Consider the following 19,747-nt stretch of genomic DNA (forward strand, 5'->3'; position numbering starts at 1 on the left):
AGACAGGTAGATGTAGAGATGTGAATGGATGTACCAACAGACAGACAGGTATATGTAGAGATGTGAATGGATGTACCAACAGACAGACAGACAGGTAGATGTAGATATGTGAATGGATGTACCATCAGACAGACAGACAGGTAGATGTAGATATGTGAATGAATGTACCAACAGACAGACAGATAGATGTAGATATGTGAATCAATGTACCAACAGACAGACAGACAGGTAGATGTAGAGATGTGAATGGATGTACCAACAGACAGACAGGTAGATGTAGAGATGTGAATGGATGTACCAACAGACAGACAGACAGGTAGATGTAGAGATGTGAATGAATGTACCAAAAGACAGACAGACAGGTAGATGTAGATATGTGAATGAATGTACCAACAGACAGACAGATAGATGTAGATATGTGAATCAATGTAACAACAGACAGAAAGACAGGTAGATGTAGATATGTGAATGGATGTACCAAGAGACAGACAGACAGGTAGATGTAGAGATGTGAATGGATGTACCAACAGACAGACAGACAGGTAGATGTAGAGATGTGAATGGATGTACCAACAGACAGACAGACAGGTAGATGTAGATATGTGAATGGATGTACCAACAGACAGACAGGTAGATGTAGAGATGTGAATGGATGTACCAACAGACAGACAGGTAGATGTAGATATGTGAATGGATGTACCAACAGACAGACAGGTAGATGTAGAGATGTGAATGGATGTACCAACAGACAGACAGGTAGATGTAGAGATGTGAATGGATGTACCAACATACAGACAGGTAGATGTAGATATGTGAATGGATGTACCAACGGACAGACAGGTAGATGTAGAAATGTGAATCAATGTACCAACAGACAGAAAGACAGGTAGATGTAGACATGTGAATGGATGTACCAAGAGACAGACAGACAGGTAGATGTAGACATGTGAATGGATGTACCAACAGACAGACAGATAGATGTAGATATGTGAATCAATGTACCAACAGACAGAAAGACAGGTAGACGTAGATATGTGAATGGATGTACCAAGAGACAGACAGACAGGTAGATGTAGACATGTGAATGGATGTACCAACAGACAGCCAGATAGATGTAGATATGTGAATCAATGTACCAACAGACAGAAAGACAGGTAGATGTAGATATGTGAATGGATGTACCAAGAGACAGACAGACAGGTAGATGTAGACATGTGAATGGATGTACCAAGAGACAGACAGACAGGTAGATGTAGATATGTGAATGGATGTACCAACAGACAGACAGACAGGTAGATGTAGACATGTGAATGGATGTACCAACAGACAGACAGGTAGATGTAGAGATGTGAATGGATGTACCAACTGACAGACAGATAGATGTAGATATGTGAATCAATGTACCAAGAGACAGAAAGACAGGTAGATGTAGATATGTGAATCAATGTACCAACAGACAGACGGACAGACAAGAGTAATATCATGCCTTCCTATTACATTCATGGTTGGGCATAGAAATCATGAAAATAACATACTTCTTCATTTGATTCACTTTATCATCAAGTGACTTGCAGTTTTCATCTAATAATTCTCGTTCCCTGGACATGGCTGTTATTCGGTCCTCAAGGGATGACTTCTCCAGGGTTAATCTCTCTACCTCCTCTCTGTCACGCTCTATCATAGCCCGTAATCTGTCAACTTCGGCTGCTTTCTTGGTAGCCTCTGAATTGAGTTGCTCTAGGTCTGTTTTCTCCTAGAATATCAGAGAATATTATAGAATATCAGAAAATATTATAGAATATCAAAAAACACTATAGAATATCAAAGAACACTATAGAATATCAAAAAACACAACAGAATATCAAAGAACACTATAGAATATCAAAGAATGCTATAGAATATCAAAGAACACTATAGAATATCAGAGAACACTAGAATATCAAAGAACACTATAGAATATCAAAGAACACTATAGAATATCAAAAAACATTAGAATATCAAAGAACACTATAGAAGATCAAAGAACACTAGAGAATATCAAAGAACACTATAAAATATCAAAGAACACTATAGAATATCAAAGAACACTATAGAATATCAGAGAATATAATATAATATCAAAGAACACTATAGAATATCAAAGAACACTATAGAATGTCACAGAACACTATGACATCATTAATCTTAAGTTAATGGAAAATAACATAAGAACAGTTTGGTCAACCTAATTTCAATGCATATTACTAACTTTGAAGCAAGGTTATAAATTGGAACAGTTTACAGTCAAACAAACTCATCTCCTATTATCTGACAATGGTGTGAGTCCTGCATTTTTAATTGCAATGGTCTGTGCCATATTAACATGGTTAAATTGTAATCAGAGTTCTGCTGACAGTACTACAAGAAACCAATGTCCACTCTCTCCATTTTACAGACGTTAATACAAGAAACCAATGTCCACTCAGTCCATTTTATAGACGTTACTACAAGAAACCAACGTCCACTCTGTCCATTTTATAGACGTTACTACAAGAAACCAATGTCCACTCTCTCCATTTTATAGACGTTACTACAAGAAACCAATGTCAACTTTGGACACTTTGTAGACATTACTACAAGAAACCAATGCCCACTTTGGACATATTACTACAAGAAACCAATGCTCACTTTGTAGACATTAGTACAAGAAACCAATGCTTACTTTGTAGACATTAGTACAAGAAACCATGTAGACATTAGTACAAGAAACCAATGCTTACTTTGTAGACACTAATACAAGAAGCCATGTAGACATTAGTACAAGAAACCAATGTCCATTTTGTAGACATTAGTATGAGAAACCAGTGCTCACTTTGTAGACATTACTAAAAGAAACCAATTAAACCAATGTCCACTTTTTAGACATTACTACAAGAAACCAATGCTTACTTTGTAGACATTACTGTAAGAAACCAATGTCCATTTTGTAGACATTATTACAAGAAACCAATGTTCATTTTGATGACATTACAAGAAACCAATGCTCACTTTGTAGACATTACTACAAGAAACCAATGACCACTTTGTCCACTTTGTAGACATTACTACAAGAAACTTATGTCCACTTTGTAGAAAAAACTACAAGAAACTAATGTCCACTTTGTCCACTTTGTAGACATTACTACAAGAAACCAATGACCACTTTGTCCACTTTGTAGACATTACTACAATAAACCTATGTCCACTTTGTAGACAAAACTACAAGAAACTAATGTCCACTTTGTCCACTTTTTAGACATTACTACAAGAAACCAATGACCTTTTTGTACACTTTGTAGACATTACTACAAGAAACCAATGTCCATTTTGTACACATTGTAGACATTACTACAAAAAAACCATTGATTTGTAATTTCTAACCTGACTGTGACCAAAATGGCACTAATACTGGCAGGCATCCCCTGCACCTTTCATGCTCAACAGACTTTTCATACTAACACAGCGCCATACTTCATATGTAGGCTAGTTTATTTCCATCAGACAACATAAGGACGTAGTTCATCCTATTTGGTAACTGCTGGATAATTCAGTAAATTACCATAACCAGATCTGTGGTTACATGAAGAACCAGCATACAGTGTACTGTAAATACTCACCTATAAGTCATATCCAACTGTACCATAAATACTCACCTATAAGTCACATCCAACTGCAAGCTCCATAGGCCCAGATCTGTGGTTATATACAGTGCCAGCATATAGTGATCTGTGCTGTTTGCTAAGAGTAATCTGTAGAACAAATAATATAGACCCTGATCTGCTAGTGCAGCATGTAATGGCAGATCTGGGTCTATATTATTTGCAGCTGACTTATATGACAAAATATACGGTATATTATGCAATGCAGGTTTGTGAGAGGTGGCCACTAACATAGCACATTTTTGCTAAGAAATAAAAAAGGCTACAAATAAAAGTCTTACATCCAATAGAGCTCTCTGTATCTTCTCCAGCTCACTCATTCTCTGTGCATGCTGGGACTTCAGATTTTCGAGTTCTCGCTGCTCCAGCGTCTGCATCTCAAATGTATGTTTAAGCTCTGCCTTGTGGCGATTGACTGTACTCACAAGTTTCTGAAGGACTTCTTCCTCAGTTTCTACATCGTCCTTCAGTTTTTGTAGTTCCCCTTTCTTGGCTTTCATTGCCATCATCAGATCTGTCTTCTGAACATCCAGGTTCTTCAGAAGGTCTCGCTGTTCCTGGAGAATTTAAAAGAAGACTGATGAAACAAACATTCAGAAACATTTGATCTAAAATGTTTCTCCAACTCAGACATTAAAGCAGATGGCTGTACATAAGACAAGGACCTCTTTTCACTTAAAACATTAATGATGCCATAAATTATGCAAATGAATGCTGAACATGTAAATTTTACGGTTTTATCTTTTCAAACTCAATGTAATGCCATTCATACTCAAGTAATCTCAAAATATTTTACTTTAAATAGTAAAAACTATGCAACTTTCAATTAGCTGAAAATGTTTACTTCAATCAAGCTAGAAAATTGCTGGAGGACACAAATATTGCCACAATGGAATCTCACTAAAAGTAGCATCTTTCAGTTAAAATAATATTATATCCATAAAGTCATAACTCTTTAAGTTAAAATAATGTTATATCCATGTAGTCATAATGTTTGAAATCAAAATAATGTTATATCCATGAAAACATAATGTTTGATGTCAAAATAATGTTATATCCATGAAATCATAATGTCTGATGTCAAAATAATGTTATCTCCATGAAGTCATAATGTTTGATGTCAAAATAATCTTATATCCATAAAGTCATAAATCCTTCAGTTAAAATAATGTTATATCCATGAAGTCATAATGTTTGATGTTTAAAAAAAATGTTTTATCCATGAAGTCATAATGTTTGATGTTAAAATAATGTTATATCCATGAAGTCATAATGTTTGATGTTAAAATAATATTATATCCATGAAAGCATAATGTTTGATGTTAATATAATGTTATTTCCAAAAAGTCATAACTCTTTAAGTTAAAATAATGTTATAGCCATAAAGTCATAACCCTTTCAGTTAAAATAATATTTTATCCTTGAAATCATAACTCAGTCACACATGTACAGCTGTAATGAATACTGATATGTAACTGGATATTAATAATATAAATATTTGTATCAACATTTATTTAATCTATTTACTCTTTTTAAGTAAGACATATGAAGAGGGAAATGCAAGTACTGTACAACATATGAAAAGGGAAATGCAAGTACTGTACAACATATGAAGAAGGAAAAGCAAGTACTGTACAACATACGAAGAGGGAAATGCAAGTACTGTACAACAAATGAAGAGGGAAATGCAAGTACTGTACAACATATGAAGAGGGAAATGCAAGTACTGTACAACATATTTATATGTTTCTGTACTCAGCTAGTCATTAAATGTCAATACTGAATGCAGAAAGATCAAACTGCAGCCAATGTACAGAAACACTGAGAGCTGGCAATCAAAAATCGCCATATCTGAGGTTTTAGATGCAATTTCAATGCAATGAAAATGTTGGCAGTATAGACACCAAAGCAGATAGTAGAAAGAAAAGTGTGTATCAACGTAATGACCATCTCATTTGCAATGATTAAAAAAAATGAAATAATGAAGAAAAACTTGGATGAACTGCCACTCAGAATCGACAATGATGCACATTTTGTACAATCTAGACTTGACTGTATACCAAAACCCATGGATATCATAATTTAATAAAATAATATGTTCAAATAAAAAAACTAGGGGATTTATCACCAAAATGAGAAAGAGTACAGGACTTTCTTCCCCATATAAACTTTAACAGCAATGTAAGAGTTATTACGCAACATCACAAAGAAGGAAGCGTGAATGGAATCATTCAGTGATATTGACAATAGGCAAGATCTTAACATTTATTTGTGTAAAGATTATTAATTGAAATGTTACATTATACCTTTCTTGTTGTTATTTAAATGACCTGTTGACCTGTGCAAAATAACTTAGTTTATTAAATGATATAAAGCATATACATGCATAATAAATAGATAATTTTTGGGGGTACTTAAAAAAATTCTTGTATATGGTCTTAAACTAAGTATAAAAAAAAGAGTGAAAACCAACAAGTTTTGTAAAATTCAAATAATACCAGTTAAATAAACATAACAGTGGACTGAGTTGCAATCTCATTAGCTACTGCCAAACCAAATCATCCACATGACTGTTTCAGAAGAAATTCAATACTTTTTACGTCTTGTGACTATTCCCAAGACCCAAGATAATCACTTTTTCATTAATCAAAACTTCAAAACCAGTCATCTGTCCCAATACAGACTACTTTTTCCATGCTTTTAATTGGAACATTGAACTGTATAAATATCAAAGCCAAAAAGGGGAACTTGTTAACAATGAAATCAAACCATTACATAAATTAAAAAATACTTATCTTTGAGTTGAGTTGTAAACACAAGAAAATCTGATCTGCCACTGCAAGATGCACTGGTAGATCCAAGTCTATGTTGTTTATTCTATGACTGATTACTCCTACCAAACAGCACACAACAAAATGACTTTGACCTTGACTGAAAGATACATGTTCACCATGGGTCAAGCTAGACTTGAATTTAAGGAACATGTGACTTCTCCTTTTGGACAGAACCGGGAAAAATGAGAGCTTAACAGGGAGAAGTGGATGCGAAGCAAGAAATGGTATGTATGTATGTGTATATATATATATATATATATATATATATATATATATATATATATATATATATATATATATATATATATATAGATATATATATATAGATAGATAGATAGATAGTTACGTGTTTAGGCTCTTACAAAAGTAACAAGAAAAAGTGACGACAACAAGCTTAGTATAATTTAACAAATAGAAAAACAAGGTAAAAATGAGAAAAAGAACTTACAGTTTTATGAATCAAATCCAAAAATAATCCAAGAAAAATCCAAGAGTTAAAAAATAGAAGTCCTAGTAATAAGAAGTCCTAATGAAACTGAGTTCGAATCCAGATGAAGTCCAAAATGGAAGGCAATGACGTATGCTGTGGTCAACAGTTCTTTGTTGAATCACAGAAATTAATATTCCAGTATTTTTACTTCTGTATAAATTTCAATAAATGTCTTTGTCCAAGAATTAATTTAGAGTGCTAGTATTTCCAGGGAAAACAATCTTGAAATCCAAATAAACTGAAGAAAACAAAATAAAAAGCCCAAAACTGGTCACAACATAAAACACTTTAACCTCTCAAGTGTTAAGGTAAGAATGACTACTCTTTCTCAAAACATCAATAAAAAATCTAACTACAACACAAAACAGATGCCTGGATGTGGGTCAATCCTATGGAAAAACCTGAGCTTATAACAATTGCTACATGTTATTTGACACATAGGCCAGATATGACCTTGACTGAAATCAATGGTTCTTACTCTAGAAATGAATAATTAAAAAAAAATTTAAAAGTTGTTTACCAGAACCTTTAATGGTTCTGAATCAAGATCAGAAACTAGAAACAATGTTTCTATTATTAGTTGTTTATAACTGAATTAAATTTCTGGACAATGTCAATAATAACGTGTAATGGAATAATAAAAAAATTAAAAATAGCAAACAAGCAATTAAATTACATAAAATATAAATTAAATGAAATATATATATATATATATATATATATATATATATATATATATATATATATATATATATATATATATATATATATATAATAAGTGTGTTCTCTTATCTGAATTATTTCCCAGTATTAATATTTGCATGTAATATTGGATTTAAGAAATACTTTATTTTCAAGAAGACAATATTCTGAGTTCTTTTGGCCATATGACTAAAAGATGATAACAAACTACGCTGTAAAAATTTTTAACTCAGTAACCAGATTATATTACTGTGATTTCAAGTTAGTAAAAATGCTCAATCAAATACCCATAATCAATTTTTATTTAATATTTTGGTGTTTGTTTTTTATATCCTTTCTAAAGGTACATAATAATGGCACTTTCAAAGATTTCTAAATGCATTTGAAACAACCTCTGTACCATGTACATGAGGGCAAATGCATACGTGTCTTCAGATCACACTGTTCATCCTTGTTTCTTTGTTGCAGATAAAACCTTACTGTAAATATCCATACATAACATACTAAAATGCATAAAATCTCAGACATTGCTCCATTATAGTCAGTACATGAACTAAAAACTCTTCTTTCCAGCCAAATCAACACAGACGAAAGTGCGTCTTTTTTTTTGAAGGAGGTTTTTTTTTGTAACGTAATCACTCACTTTATCTAGCTTCATTACAAAAGCCCATTGATAGGATTGCAAATTGATGGTTTATTTATTTGTTTTCATACTTGTATTAATTTTAGGCATTGATTAAATATTATCTGCTTTGCATTTTTTTCTCCATATTTTCACAAATACGAGACAAGTCAGAAAACAATTTTGACCTTAAAATGCTTCTCCTGAATTCACAATATGGTATTGTCCCATACGTTTCTGACCTAAATAATCGCATTTTAAAGTTAAATCTTAAAAAGCATAATACCTAGGCTTTGCTTTCTATGTCTTGTATATTTTTCTGAATATGCCCAATGATTTCTAAAAATGGACAATCTAATAAACTAGTACTTCCCAGATATAGCGATCTCCACCATTATTTCTGTGTTACTGGTACACTTACAGTTTCAAACTAAATTTATGAAGAAATAGTGTACAAGAGGCGGCTAAAATACCCAGATCACTGATTCTATTCTTAAAACACAAATTGCTATTTACATACTAATGTTAAAGTTTTGAAAATGCAAGTTTGTATGTTTTTATCATCAAAGGATAAAATGCGTAAATCAGGTAGTTGCTAACTTACTCGGGAAATGGTTAATGGTCAATCAGCTATCAAAACACATGCTTCTGAATGGGCAAGAGTTTGTTTGTCAACGTAACTGATATCAAAACTAGGCCTAGCTACTGATGGCTTGATGAATACATTTCGCTAGAACACTAGAACTAAACCTGGCTATGGCAAGGGGCCATCTCAAAAGGTCTGGTTAGTCTATGTACCTGTAAAACAATCACAGGGCAAAGTCGTTTTCACTTTCCTAACAGAAGAAGGAAAAAATTACTTTTTTTATGTAACTTAGTCGCCCACTTTGCCTGGAATTGTGACCCTTGGTTTACTTTCAAATGAATCTGGCTTTGTCTGAAAGATACATGTTCACCTTTAAATGACTTTGATCTTGCCTGATACAGACACATGTTCACTTTCAAATGACTTTGACCTTGCCTGATACAGACACATGTTCACTTTCAAATGACTTTGACCCTGCCTGATACAGACACATGTTCACTTTCAAATGACTTTGACCTTGCCTGATACAGAAACATGTTCACTTTCAAATGACTTTGACCTTGCCTGATACGGACACATGTTCACTTTCAAATGACTTTGACCTTGCCTGATACGGACACATGTTCACTTTCAAATGACTTTGACCCTGCCTGATACAGAAACATGTTCACTTTCAAATGACTTTGACCTTTCCTGATACAGACACATGTTCACTTTCAAATGACTTTGACCCTGCCTGATACAGACACATGTTCACTTTCAAATGACTTTGACCCTGCCTGATACAGACACATGTTCACTTTCAAATGACTTTGACCTTGCCTGATACAGAAACATGTTCACTTTCAAATGACTTTGACCTTGCCTGATACAGAAACATGTTCACTTTCAAATGACTTTGACCTTTCCTGATACAGACACATGTTCACTTTCAAATGACTTTGACCTTGCCTGATACAGACACATGCTCACTTTCAAATGACTTTGACCCTGCCTGATACAGAAACATGTTCACTTTCAAATGACTTTGACCTTGCCTGATACAGACACATGTTCACTTTCAAATGACTTTGACCTTGCCTGATACGGACACATGTTCACTTTCAAATGACTTTGACCTTGCCTGATACAGACACATGTTCACTTTCAAATGACTTTGACCCTGCCTGATACAGACACATGTTCACTTTCAAATGACTTTGACCCTGCCTGATACAGACACAAGTTCACTTTCATATGACTTTGACCTTGCCTGATACAGAAACATGTTCACTTTCAAATGACTTTGACCTTGCCTGATACAGAAACATGTTCACTTTCAAATGACTTTGACCCTGCCTGATACAGACACATGTTCACTTTCAAATGACTTTGACCTTGCCTGATACAGAAACATGTTCACTTTCAAATGAAGTTGACCTTGCCTGATTAAGGCATAATGTTCATTTTCAAATGACTTTGACCTTGCCTGATACAGGCATATGTTCACTTTCAAATGACTTTGACCTTGCCTGATACAGAAACATGTTCACTTTCAAATGAAGATGACCTTGCCTGATTAAGGCATATGTTCATTTTCAAATGACTTTGACCTTGCCTGATACAGGCATATGCTCACTTTCAAATGACTTTGACCTTGCCTGATACAGGCATATGTTCGCTTTCAAATGACTTTGGCCTTGCCTGAAATATACATGTTCATTTTCAAATGACTCAGACCTTGCCAGAAAGATACATCTTTTTCAAATGACTCTGACCATGCCAGAAAGATACATGTTTTTCAAATGACTCTGACCTTGACTGAAAGATACATGTTCACTTTCAAATGAGTTTGACTTGCCAAGGGCCAAAAAGAGAGAAAGGGTGTATTGATATGAAAGTTCTGAGCTTCCTACAATCCAAATATGACAGATAGTTCTCCAACAGTTGGTGACTTGTGAATATCCAGAAAACTTTAATGATTGTTAACACCACCACAAGAATTAGTGATACTTACATCTTTTCAATGCTAATTCTGGCATGACAAGAAAGGTGTTAATGCTACACTGATGCACACTAACTTATATGACATTGTAGTGTCAAGGTTTTCCCCACCAAGATTCCTCGTCAATTTGGAAAATATAATACAATTAATGTAGAACGTGGTCCATTCATATAGATTATGACAACATGATTAAGATTTCCTGCACTTCTCTAAACATAGGTTACCTTCAGGTCTCTGTTGTTTTTGGCCAGTTCTGCCTCAACCTCCCTCATGATCTGGCTGAACTCGGACTGTTTGCGGCTGATGTTATCCTCTACTAGCTGCAGTTCTGTTCTCTTTTTCCCCATCAAGTGATCCACCTTTTCCAGCTCATGCCGCTGTGCATCAATCTGTAATGGGGACAAGTAGGCCACCTTTTATCATTTACTATCAAGAAAGATGACCTGGTAGGAGTGGAGATGTAAGATGACCTGGTAGGAGTGAAGATGCAAGATGACCTGATAGGAGTGGAGATGTAAGATGACCTGGTAGGAGTGGAGATGCAAGATGACCTGATAGGAGTGGAGATGTAACATGAACTGGTAGGAGTGGAGATGTAAGATGACCTGGTAGGAGTGGAGATGTAAGATGACTTGGTAGGAGTGGAGATGTAAGGTAAGATTACCTGGTTTGTGGAGCATGGAGAATAAGTATAAGATGAGGATGAAGATGGAACAGGGACTGAAGAAGGACTTGACAAAGAAAGGAGTTTGTAATGCACCTTTTAAAATTCAATGAGTCATGCATGAATCTATAAAACAGAGCACTGTAGCTCATGGTTTTGGCTGTCATGTACACATACATAGGTGTTTACTCCTAAACTGAAAATTACAGGTGTTTACTCCTAAACATAACACTAGGTGTTAGCTCATAAACAGAACACTGTAGGTCAGTGGTTCTCAACCTTTTGGGCTGTGACCTAAAAATTATTATATGAAGCCCCTGTTTCTACATTTTGATAAGTTTTGCCACCCTCAACAAAAATGTTCTGGTGACTCTCCAGAATGTCCTTATGACCCTGACTTGAGTCAATGCCAGGGGGTTGGGAACCACTGACATAGCTCATGGTTTTGTCTGTCATGTACATAAGTGTTTCATGTGGAGAAGTAATAATATCTTGTAAAAATATTGTCTCATTCTTTGCATAAAATTACAAAACCAAACTTCATTGCTTTCATCTTTTACATTATATGAGAGACAAAAAAGGAAATTATACATCCAATACAAGGGTTAGTTCATTCAGGCCTAAGAAATTAGGCCCTATAAGGAAATGATATATCCACTACATGGGATAGTTCATTTAGGCCTATGAAATTAGGCTCTTTAAGGAAATGATATATCTGGTACATGGGTAACTCATTTAGTTTAAGAAATTAGGCCCTTGAAGGAAATTATTTATCTGGTACATGGGATAGCTCATTTAGGCCTAAGAAATTAGGCTTTAAAGAAATTATATATCAAGTACATGTGATAGATCATTTAGGCCTAAGAAATTAGGTCCTTTAAATATCCAGTATATGGGATAGATCATTTAGGTCTAAGAAATTAGGCCCTTTAAGGAAACTGTATATCCGGTACATGGGATAGATCATTTATGTCTAAGAAATTAGGCCCTTTAACGAAATTGTATATCCGGTAAATGGGATGGTTCATTTAGGCCAAAGAAATTAGGCTCTATAAGAAAACGATATATCCAGTACATGTAATAGCTCATTTAGGCCTAAGAAATTAGGCCCTTTAAGGAAATGATATATCTGGTACATGTAATAGCTCATTTAGGCCTAAGAAATTAGGCCCTTTAAGGAAATGATATATCCAGTACATGTGATAGCTCATTTAGGCCTAAGAAATTAGGCTCTTTAAGGAAATGATATATCCAGTACATGTGATAGCTCATTTAGGCCTAAGAAATTAGGCTCTTTAAGGAAATGATCTATCTGGTACATGGGATAGTTCATTTAGGCCTAAGAAATTAGGCTCTTTAAGAAAATGATATATCCAGTACATGTGATAGCTCATTTAGGCCTAAAAAATTAGGCCCTTTAAGGAAATGATATATCTGGTACATGTGATAGCTCATTTAGGCCTAAGAAATTAGGTCCTTTAAGGAAATGATATATCTGGTACATGGGATAGTTCATTTAGGCCTAAGAAATTAGGTCCTTTAAGGAAATGATATATCTGGTACATGGGATAGTTCATCTAGGTCTAAGAAATTAAGCCCTTTAAGGAAATGATATATCTAGTACATGTGATATCTCATTTAGGCCTAAAAAGTTAAGCCCTATAAGCTATTTTAATTAAGCATTCTGTAACAAAAACAGCATGTACCATATATTATGCAACAGGCATCTTCCTCCAGGGTGCAGGCTAGATAGTGATTTTTTTAAACCACACCACAAGATGTAAATTTAACTGTATAAAACCAGGTCATGTGATGGCCCATAGGTCAAAGGTTGTACATGCCTTATATATAACCATTCATTGTTTAATATTTCTTAATATACACACTAGCTGGGCAATGGCCAGCTCCGAATAGTTTTGTTCATATTCGGGTCACTGTGACTTTAACCTTTAAGATGTCTACCCAGCATCTGGGCATATTTCATTCCCATACCAGCAAACCATTCTCTAGGTTTGGTACCATTACCTGGTGTGTAATCTAAGTTATTTTACAAAGATATTTCCTTTGTTGTACTTCTGACCCTTTTATCACCAAGAGCAAAAGGTTTCTTTCTTGGCCCAATTGCAAGCTATTCACAAATTCTGGTTATAGCACATCATATAGTATTAAACTCATAATACAGAAATCATTTTTTGCCCTTTTTGAACAACTTTGACCTTGACCTTTGATCCCAATATAAATAAGTGTATTTCTTTGTGAAAATCTGGTAATGTTAAATAATTTAGAACTTAAGTTAGTGTGTGCGAAACATTTTTGGTGAGTCACTGATTTTGACTTTTGACATTTTGATCACAAATAAAAATCTTCATTGCTAATAATGCCAGACATCTACAAAATTTGGTCATGAGATGTGCTTTAGAATTAAGGTTATTTCGTGGAGGCCATTTTCTTCATTTTCACAGTGATTTTGACCTTTGACCCAAAACAGGTTTACTTTCTTACTCTAAAGGAAACAGCATGCAAACATTGGTCAACAGACTAAAAGAGAAGTTATTTAATAAAATTAATTCTTTTTTATGAATATAAAATGAGCTTGACTTTCAATATTTTGTCCATAAGATCAATAGATTACATCCTTATCCCCCCCAAAAAAAGTTTAATATAAATACATTAGCTAGAGCTAAAGTTATTGTGCAAAAACCAAAAATTGATAAATGGACAGACAGACAGACAAAGATAACAGCATGGCATCCTTAGCATTATGGGGTGTATATAAAGACACAATTAGCTCTTAAAGTGAGTTTAATGTTATTTTTCAGCACATCATAGGCTATATAAGCCAAACCAAAACTCAAACTGACATGGGTATAAAATGTGGCACAAGGCGCAAATGCTATAAAAACAAAATCAATTTGATCTAAACTTAAAACAGAATTAAAATATTATTTGAAAAAGCCAGAGACAGATAAATGGACATGTATTATTGGGTCAAAAAGTCTGCAGACCAGTTCATAAAATTTAGATAGAACGATAATTTGGATAACTGAGGTTGCAACTTAACCAATCAAAATAACTTTGTGGCCTATGGAACAAAAATACGATAGTAAAACACAACCCTACATTCTATAAAATACCAACAAATCTTATATATATATAGCCTGCATCCACTGTAGACTGCTGTCTTTTACTTCTTTGTTTTTCATGGTAAATCAGTCATTACTGTGCTGGATTCACAATCAGCTAGATGTGGATTCAAATCCTGCCTGTGTCTGCCAAGGTTGATTGCTATATTTTGCCTAAGGGGAAAGCACTTTGTTCCTATTCGTCGGCACTAAATAGTCTTTCAAGTGCTGATGTGTCATCAATCAATCAATCAATCCCTACAACAGAACAAGCCTCTCCCAAAAGCACTGATCAATTTCAACCAAAAGCTTTAAACAATTCAACCCATCACCTTCATCATTTGATCAAACACCCCTGTGGATGTTCCTTATCTTGATTGGAGAGCATTTTCATCTATACAGAAAAACATTTTCCATACCCATTGGGGGACAAAGATTTCATCTGGATGACTGAGTTTGGTCAATAAGCTGAACTGTGAATGGATGCAGCTATATTAAAATCTCTAAAAATGGTGCAATTATATATGTATCACTAGTTAATTAAATATTAATATTTACAAGTTTAAGAGCAGACATGGTAGAAACAATAGAAATAGTATTAAGACAGTTTAATTAAATACTAAAATTCATGACCAAAGTGTGCATGTAAAGTCAATGTATGATCTTGTAAAGACAAGTGTAAAAGGGCTTTCATCAAAGTAAACTCAACTGTTATGGATTATATTCACACCTGTAGCTGATTAACTTTTATCACTCATTAAGTAACCACCAATCATCAGTTTATTGCATAGGCCTGGGCTGTAGCACGCCTTTGATGAGACAGCATGCCTGGGCTGTAGCTGTAGCCTGCCTTTGATGAGACAGCATGCCTAATCAGCTTGGGATTTTTCTGTATGACAAATTGCATTTTGTCACAGTGGCATCTGTTTACTTACAACTGGGTGTAATAATAAGCTATGTTCTCTTTATTTTACTCTCTTTCATAGTTATATTTAGTTTCAGTTTCATAAGTTAGTTATTCATGATATTGTAATTATAAAAGTATCAGACTGCATTTGAATGTGTATATGTGTGTGATTTGGATTTTTAACATAACATCGTAACAGGGATGATTGACATCTGGATATTTGATAATGTGGATGAAAGGTGCCACGATTAAAATTTAAAATTGGAAAATTTACTTTGATAGTCCACATCTTTTGTGGGTGTGTGTGTAAGAATTTAATAAACAAAAATTATTGTACAAGCACCTGTTGATAATGTCAAAACATAGAATTCTGCCATGTTGTACTGAAAAAGGGGTTTACATGAACAATCAACTCCACTCATGCATGTGCTTTTGTACCATATAAAATTAAGATATATCATGTGTCCAACTGTGAACAGTGCACACCCAGGCTTTTGAAAAAATTGTACAAATTCTTAACTCAGGTTTGGTGTCAGACATCTAAAAGGAGATTACTTTTCTAACATCACTTTTAATCTGCTGAAAGTGAGAAATCAATCTCAAACTGAAGCTATGAGTTTAATTATCTCCAGGACAAATCTCAACTTATGTATGAATAACACTGGTTTTCTGTCTGATTTTGGGCCAGGCCAGATCTCAACTTGTGTATGAATAAAGTTGGTTTGGTGTCTGATGTTGGGCCTGGCCAGACCTCAACTTGTCTATCAATAAAGTTCAAGTTTGGTGTCTGATTTTGGACCAGGACAAATCTCAACTTGTGTATTAATAAAACTGGCATGGTGTCTGATTTTGGACCAAGCCAGATATCAACTTGTCTATGAATAAAGTTGGTGTCTGATTTTGGGCCTTGCCAGACCTCAGCATATGTATCAATTAAACTGATTCAGTGTCTGATCTTGGGCCTGGCCAGACCTCAACTAACGTATCAATTAAACTGATTCAGTGTCTGATCTTGGGCCTGGCCAGACCTCAACTAACGTATCAATTAAACTGATTCAGTGTCTGATCTCGGGCCTGGCCAGACCTCAACTAATGTATCAATTAAACTGATTCAGTGTCTGATCTTGGACCTGGCCAGACCTCAACTTATGTATCAATTAAATTGATTCGGTGTCTGATCTTGGGCCAACTCAGACCTTATGTCTGAATAAAACTGGTTTGGAGTTTGAATTTAGGAATGTTTCAGATTCAAAAACATCAAAATTAATTTTCATTCTTTCATGCATTTTCCAGTTTTTATGTTTCATGCCTGTTCCACAATTTCAGAAGCAGGACTTAAACGGTCTTTTCTACTCATGAATGCAAGTCAAAAGCCTAAGCTGTAGGTTGTGTGCTCATTAAGCAACTGCTGCCCTGTTCAGTTTGGGGTAAGTATTAAGATAATACAACGAGCAGCAAAAGTGTGACACTGTTCACAGTTGGAGATACATGTTATGGTAATACAACAGCAATAGTGTGACACTGTTCACAGTTGGAGATACGTGTTATGGTAATACAACAGCAGTACTGTGACATGGTTCACATTTGGGGGGGGTAAATGTGTGGTAATGCAACAGCAATAGTGTGACACTGTTCACAGTTGGGGGGGTAAATGTGTGGTAATGAAACAGCAATAGTGTGACACTGTTCACAGTTGGGGATAAGTGTTATGGTAATACAACAGTAATATTGTGACACGGTTCACAGTTGGAGGGTAAATGTGTGGTAATGAAACAGCAATAGTGTGACACTGTTCACAGTTGGGGATACGTGTTATGGTAGTACAACAGTAATATTGTGACATGGTTCACACTTGGGGGGTAAATGTGTGGTAATGCAACAGCAATAGTGTGACACTGTCCACAGTTGGGGATACATGTTATGGTAGTACAATAGTAATAGTGTGACATGGTTCACACTTGGGGGGTAAATGTGTGGTAATGCAACAGCAATAGTGTGACACTGTTCACAGTTGGGGATACGTGTTATGATAGTAAAACAGTAATAGTGTGACATGGTTCACACTTGGGGGGTAAATGTGTGGTAATGCAACCAACAGTGTGACACTGTTCACAGTTGGGGAAAAGTGCTATGGTAATACAACAGCAATAGTGCGACATGGTTCACAATTGAAGGTAAACATGTGTTAATACAACAGTAATAGTGTGACAATGTTCACAAGTGGGGTAAGTGTTATGGAAATACAATGGTAATGGTGTGACATTAAAACTTCAAAACAAATGTGACATTAAGAGAAACATACAAACATCTTACCTTTCTTTGATACTTAAAGTTGGAATGAAAATTGATAATGAATGTTAAAAGTGAATGTAATTTTGTTATGATCACTATCTGTAGTAATCTGGCATTTTACAATAAACATTTAAAAGAAGTAATGACAAAAAATGAAGACTAATTAGACCAGTCTTAAAAATGAAGACTGATTAGACCAGTCTTAAAAATGAAGACTTATTACACCAGTCTTAATAATGAAAACTGATTATACCAGTCTTAAAAATGAAGACCGATTAGACCAGTCTTAAAAATGAAGACTTATTAGACCAGTCTTAAAAATGAAGACTGATTATACCAGTCTTAAAAATGAAGACTTATTAGACCAGTCTTAAAAATGAAGACTGATTATACCAGTCTTAAAAATGAAGACTGATTAGACCAGTCTTAAAAATGAAGACTGATTATACCAGTCTTAAAAATGAAGACTTATTAGACCAGTCTTAAAAATGAAGACTGATTAGACGAGTCTTTAAAATGAAGACTGATTAGACCAGTCTTAAAAATGTGTTACATGTCCTCTGACTGGTGCTCCAATTTATATAAAACATGACTGATGTTTTTTCAAAGATTCCTGTGTCAAGGACCTTAGTTACATGATTCACAAATTGTTCACTGTTAAAAGTTGTTTAGAATCATACAGCAGTCACAAAAGGCACTCAAACCTACCAAAATCTATTGGGAGTGGGGAGGGTTGACGAAGAATTTTCCAAGGAATAATCTTAGCAATCACTATAGGCACCATTCCCCATCTAAACACTACCAATAATTCTGGAAGGCCAAATTCCATCATTTTATAATGAATTTAGTTTCAGATGTTTTTTTATTGGGGAATGGGGAAGACATCTGCTGAAAAAACTTCAGATGCCATGCAATTGGCTATAATGTGAAAATTGGAGCTGAAATAATACTGCAATCAGTCTCCTTTCACTTTAATTATTTGATGATAGAAAACATTTGAAGGAGAGAGAGAACCCATTGACAAGTGTGTGCATGTCCAACAAGCAAGTTTCAGTTCAGTTAGACTTGCTTAACCTAGAAATATCCAGCTGCTGTCTTTTGGATCAACTTTCACTAGCCTTACATTGGATCAGCTTTCAACAGACTTACATTTGAGGAACTTCCAATAGCCTTACACTGGAGCATTTTTCAATAGCCTTACATTGGAATAACTTTCAATAGCCTTACATTGGAATAACTTTCAATAGCCTTACATTGGAATAACTTTCAATAGCCTTACATTGGAATAACTTCCAAAAGCCTTACATTGGAATAACTTTCAATAGCCTTACATTGGAATAACTTCCAAAAGCCTTACATTGGAATAACTTCCAAAAGCCTTACATTGGAATAACTTTCAATAGCCTTACATTGGAATAACTTCCAAAAGCCTTACATTGGAGCAACTTTCACCATCCTTAAATTGAGTCCACATTCAATAACCTTACATTGGAATAACTTTCAATAGACTTACATTGGAATAACTTTCAATAGCCTTACATTGGAATAACTTTCAATAGCCTTACATTGGAATAACTTTCAATAGCCTTACATTGGAGTAACTTTCAATAGCCTTACATTGGAATAACTTTCAATAGCCTTACATTGGAGCAACTTTCACCATCCTTAAATTGAGTCCACATTCAATAGTCTTACTTTTGGCATAAATAGTAAACTAATCTGTTATAAATATGCTCAACTCTAATTGAGTTAAACTGGAAACAGCACACAACCTGCCACTGCATAAAGTCCACCAAGATCCCAAAGAATGTTAAGAAGTATGAGAGAATTAAAATCTTAAACAAATGACTCAACTTTAGCCAAGATC

At 34.6% G+C, this 19,747-nt stretch overlaps 1 protein-coding gene across 1 annotated transcript in view; it reads right to left on the minus strand.

The window, feature by feature from the left end:
- LOC149777730 (uncharacterized) overlaps positions 1-19,747 on the minus strand; it is a 263,591-nt gene that overhangs the window by 71,555 nt on the left and 172,289 nt on the right. The window contains exons 36-38 of the mRNA XM_089938777.1: positions 11,120-11,284; positions 3,959-4,234; positions 1,536-1,753 (exon numbers count right to left, since the gene is read on the minus strand). Of these exons, the coding sequence (XP_089794903.1) occupies positions 1,536-1,753; positions 3,959-4,234; positions 11,120-11,284 (659 nt within the window). The remainder of the gene's footprint in view (positions 1-1,535; positions 1,754-3,958; positions 4,235-11,119; positions 11,285-19,747) is intronic.

This window comes from Sinohyriopsis cumingii, chromosome 17, assembly GCF_028554795.1.
Source record: "Sinohyriopsis cumingii isolate HCF-2022 chromosome 17, ASM2855479v2, whole genome shotgun sequence".
In the NCBI taxonomy this organism is placed as follows: Eukaryota; Metazoa; Mollusca; class Bivalvia; order Unionida; family Unionidae; genus Sinohyriopsis; species Sinohyriopsis cumingii.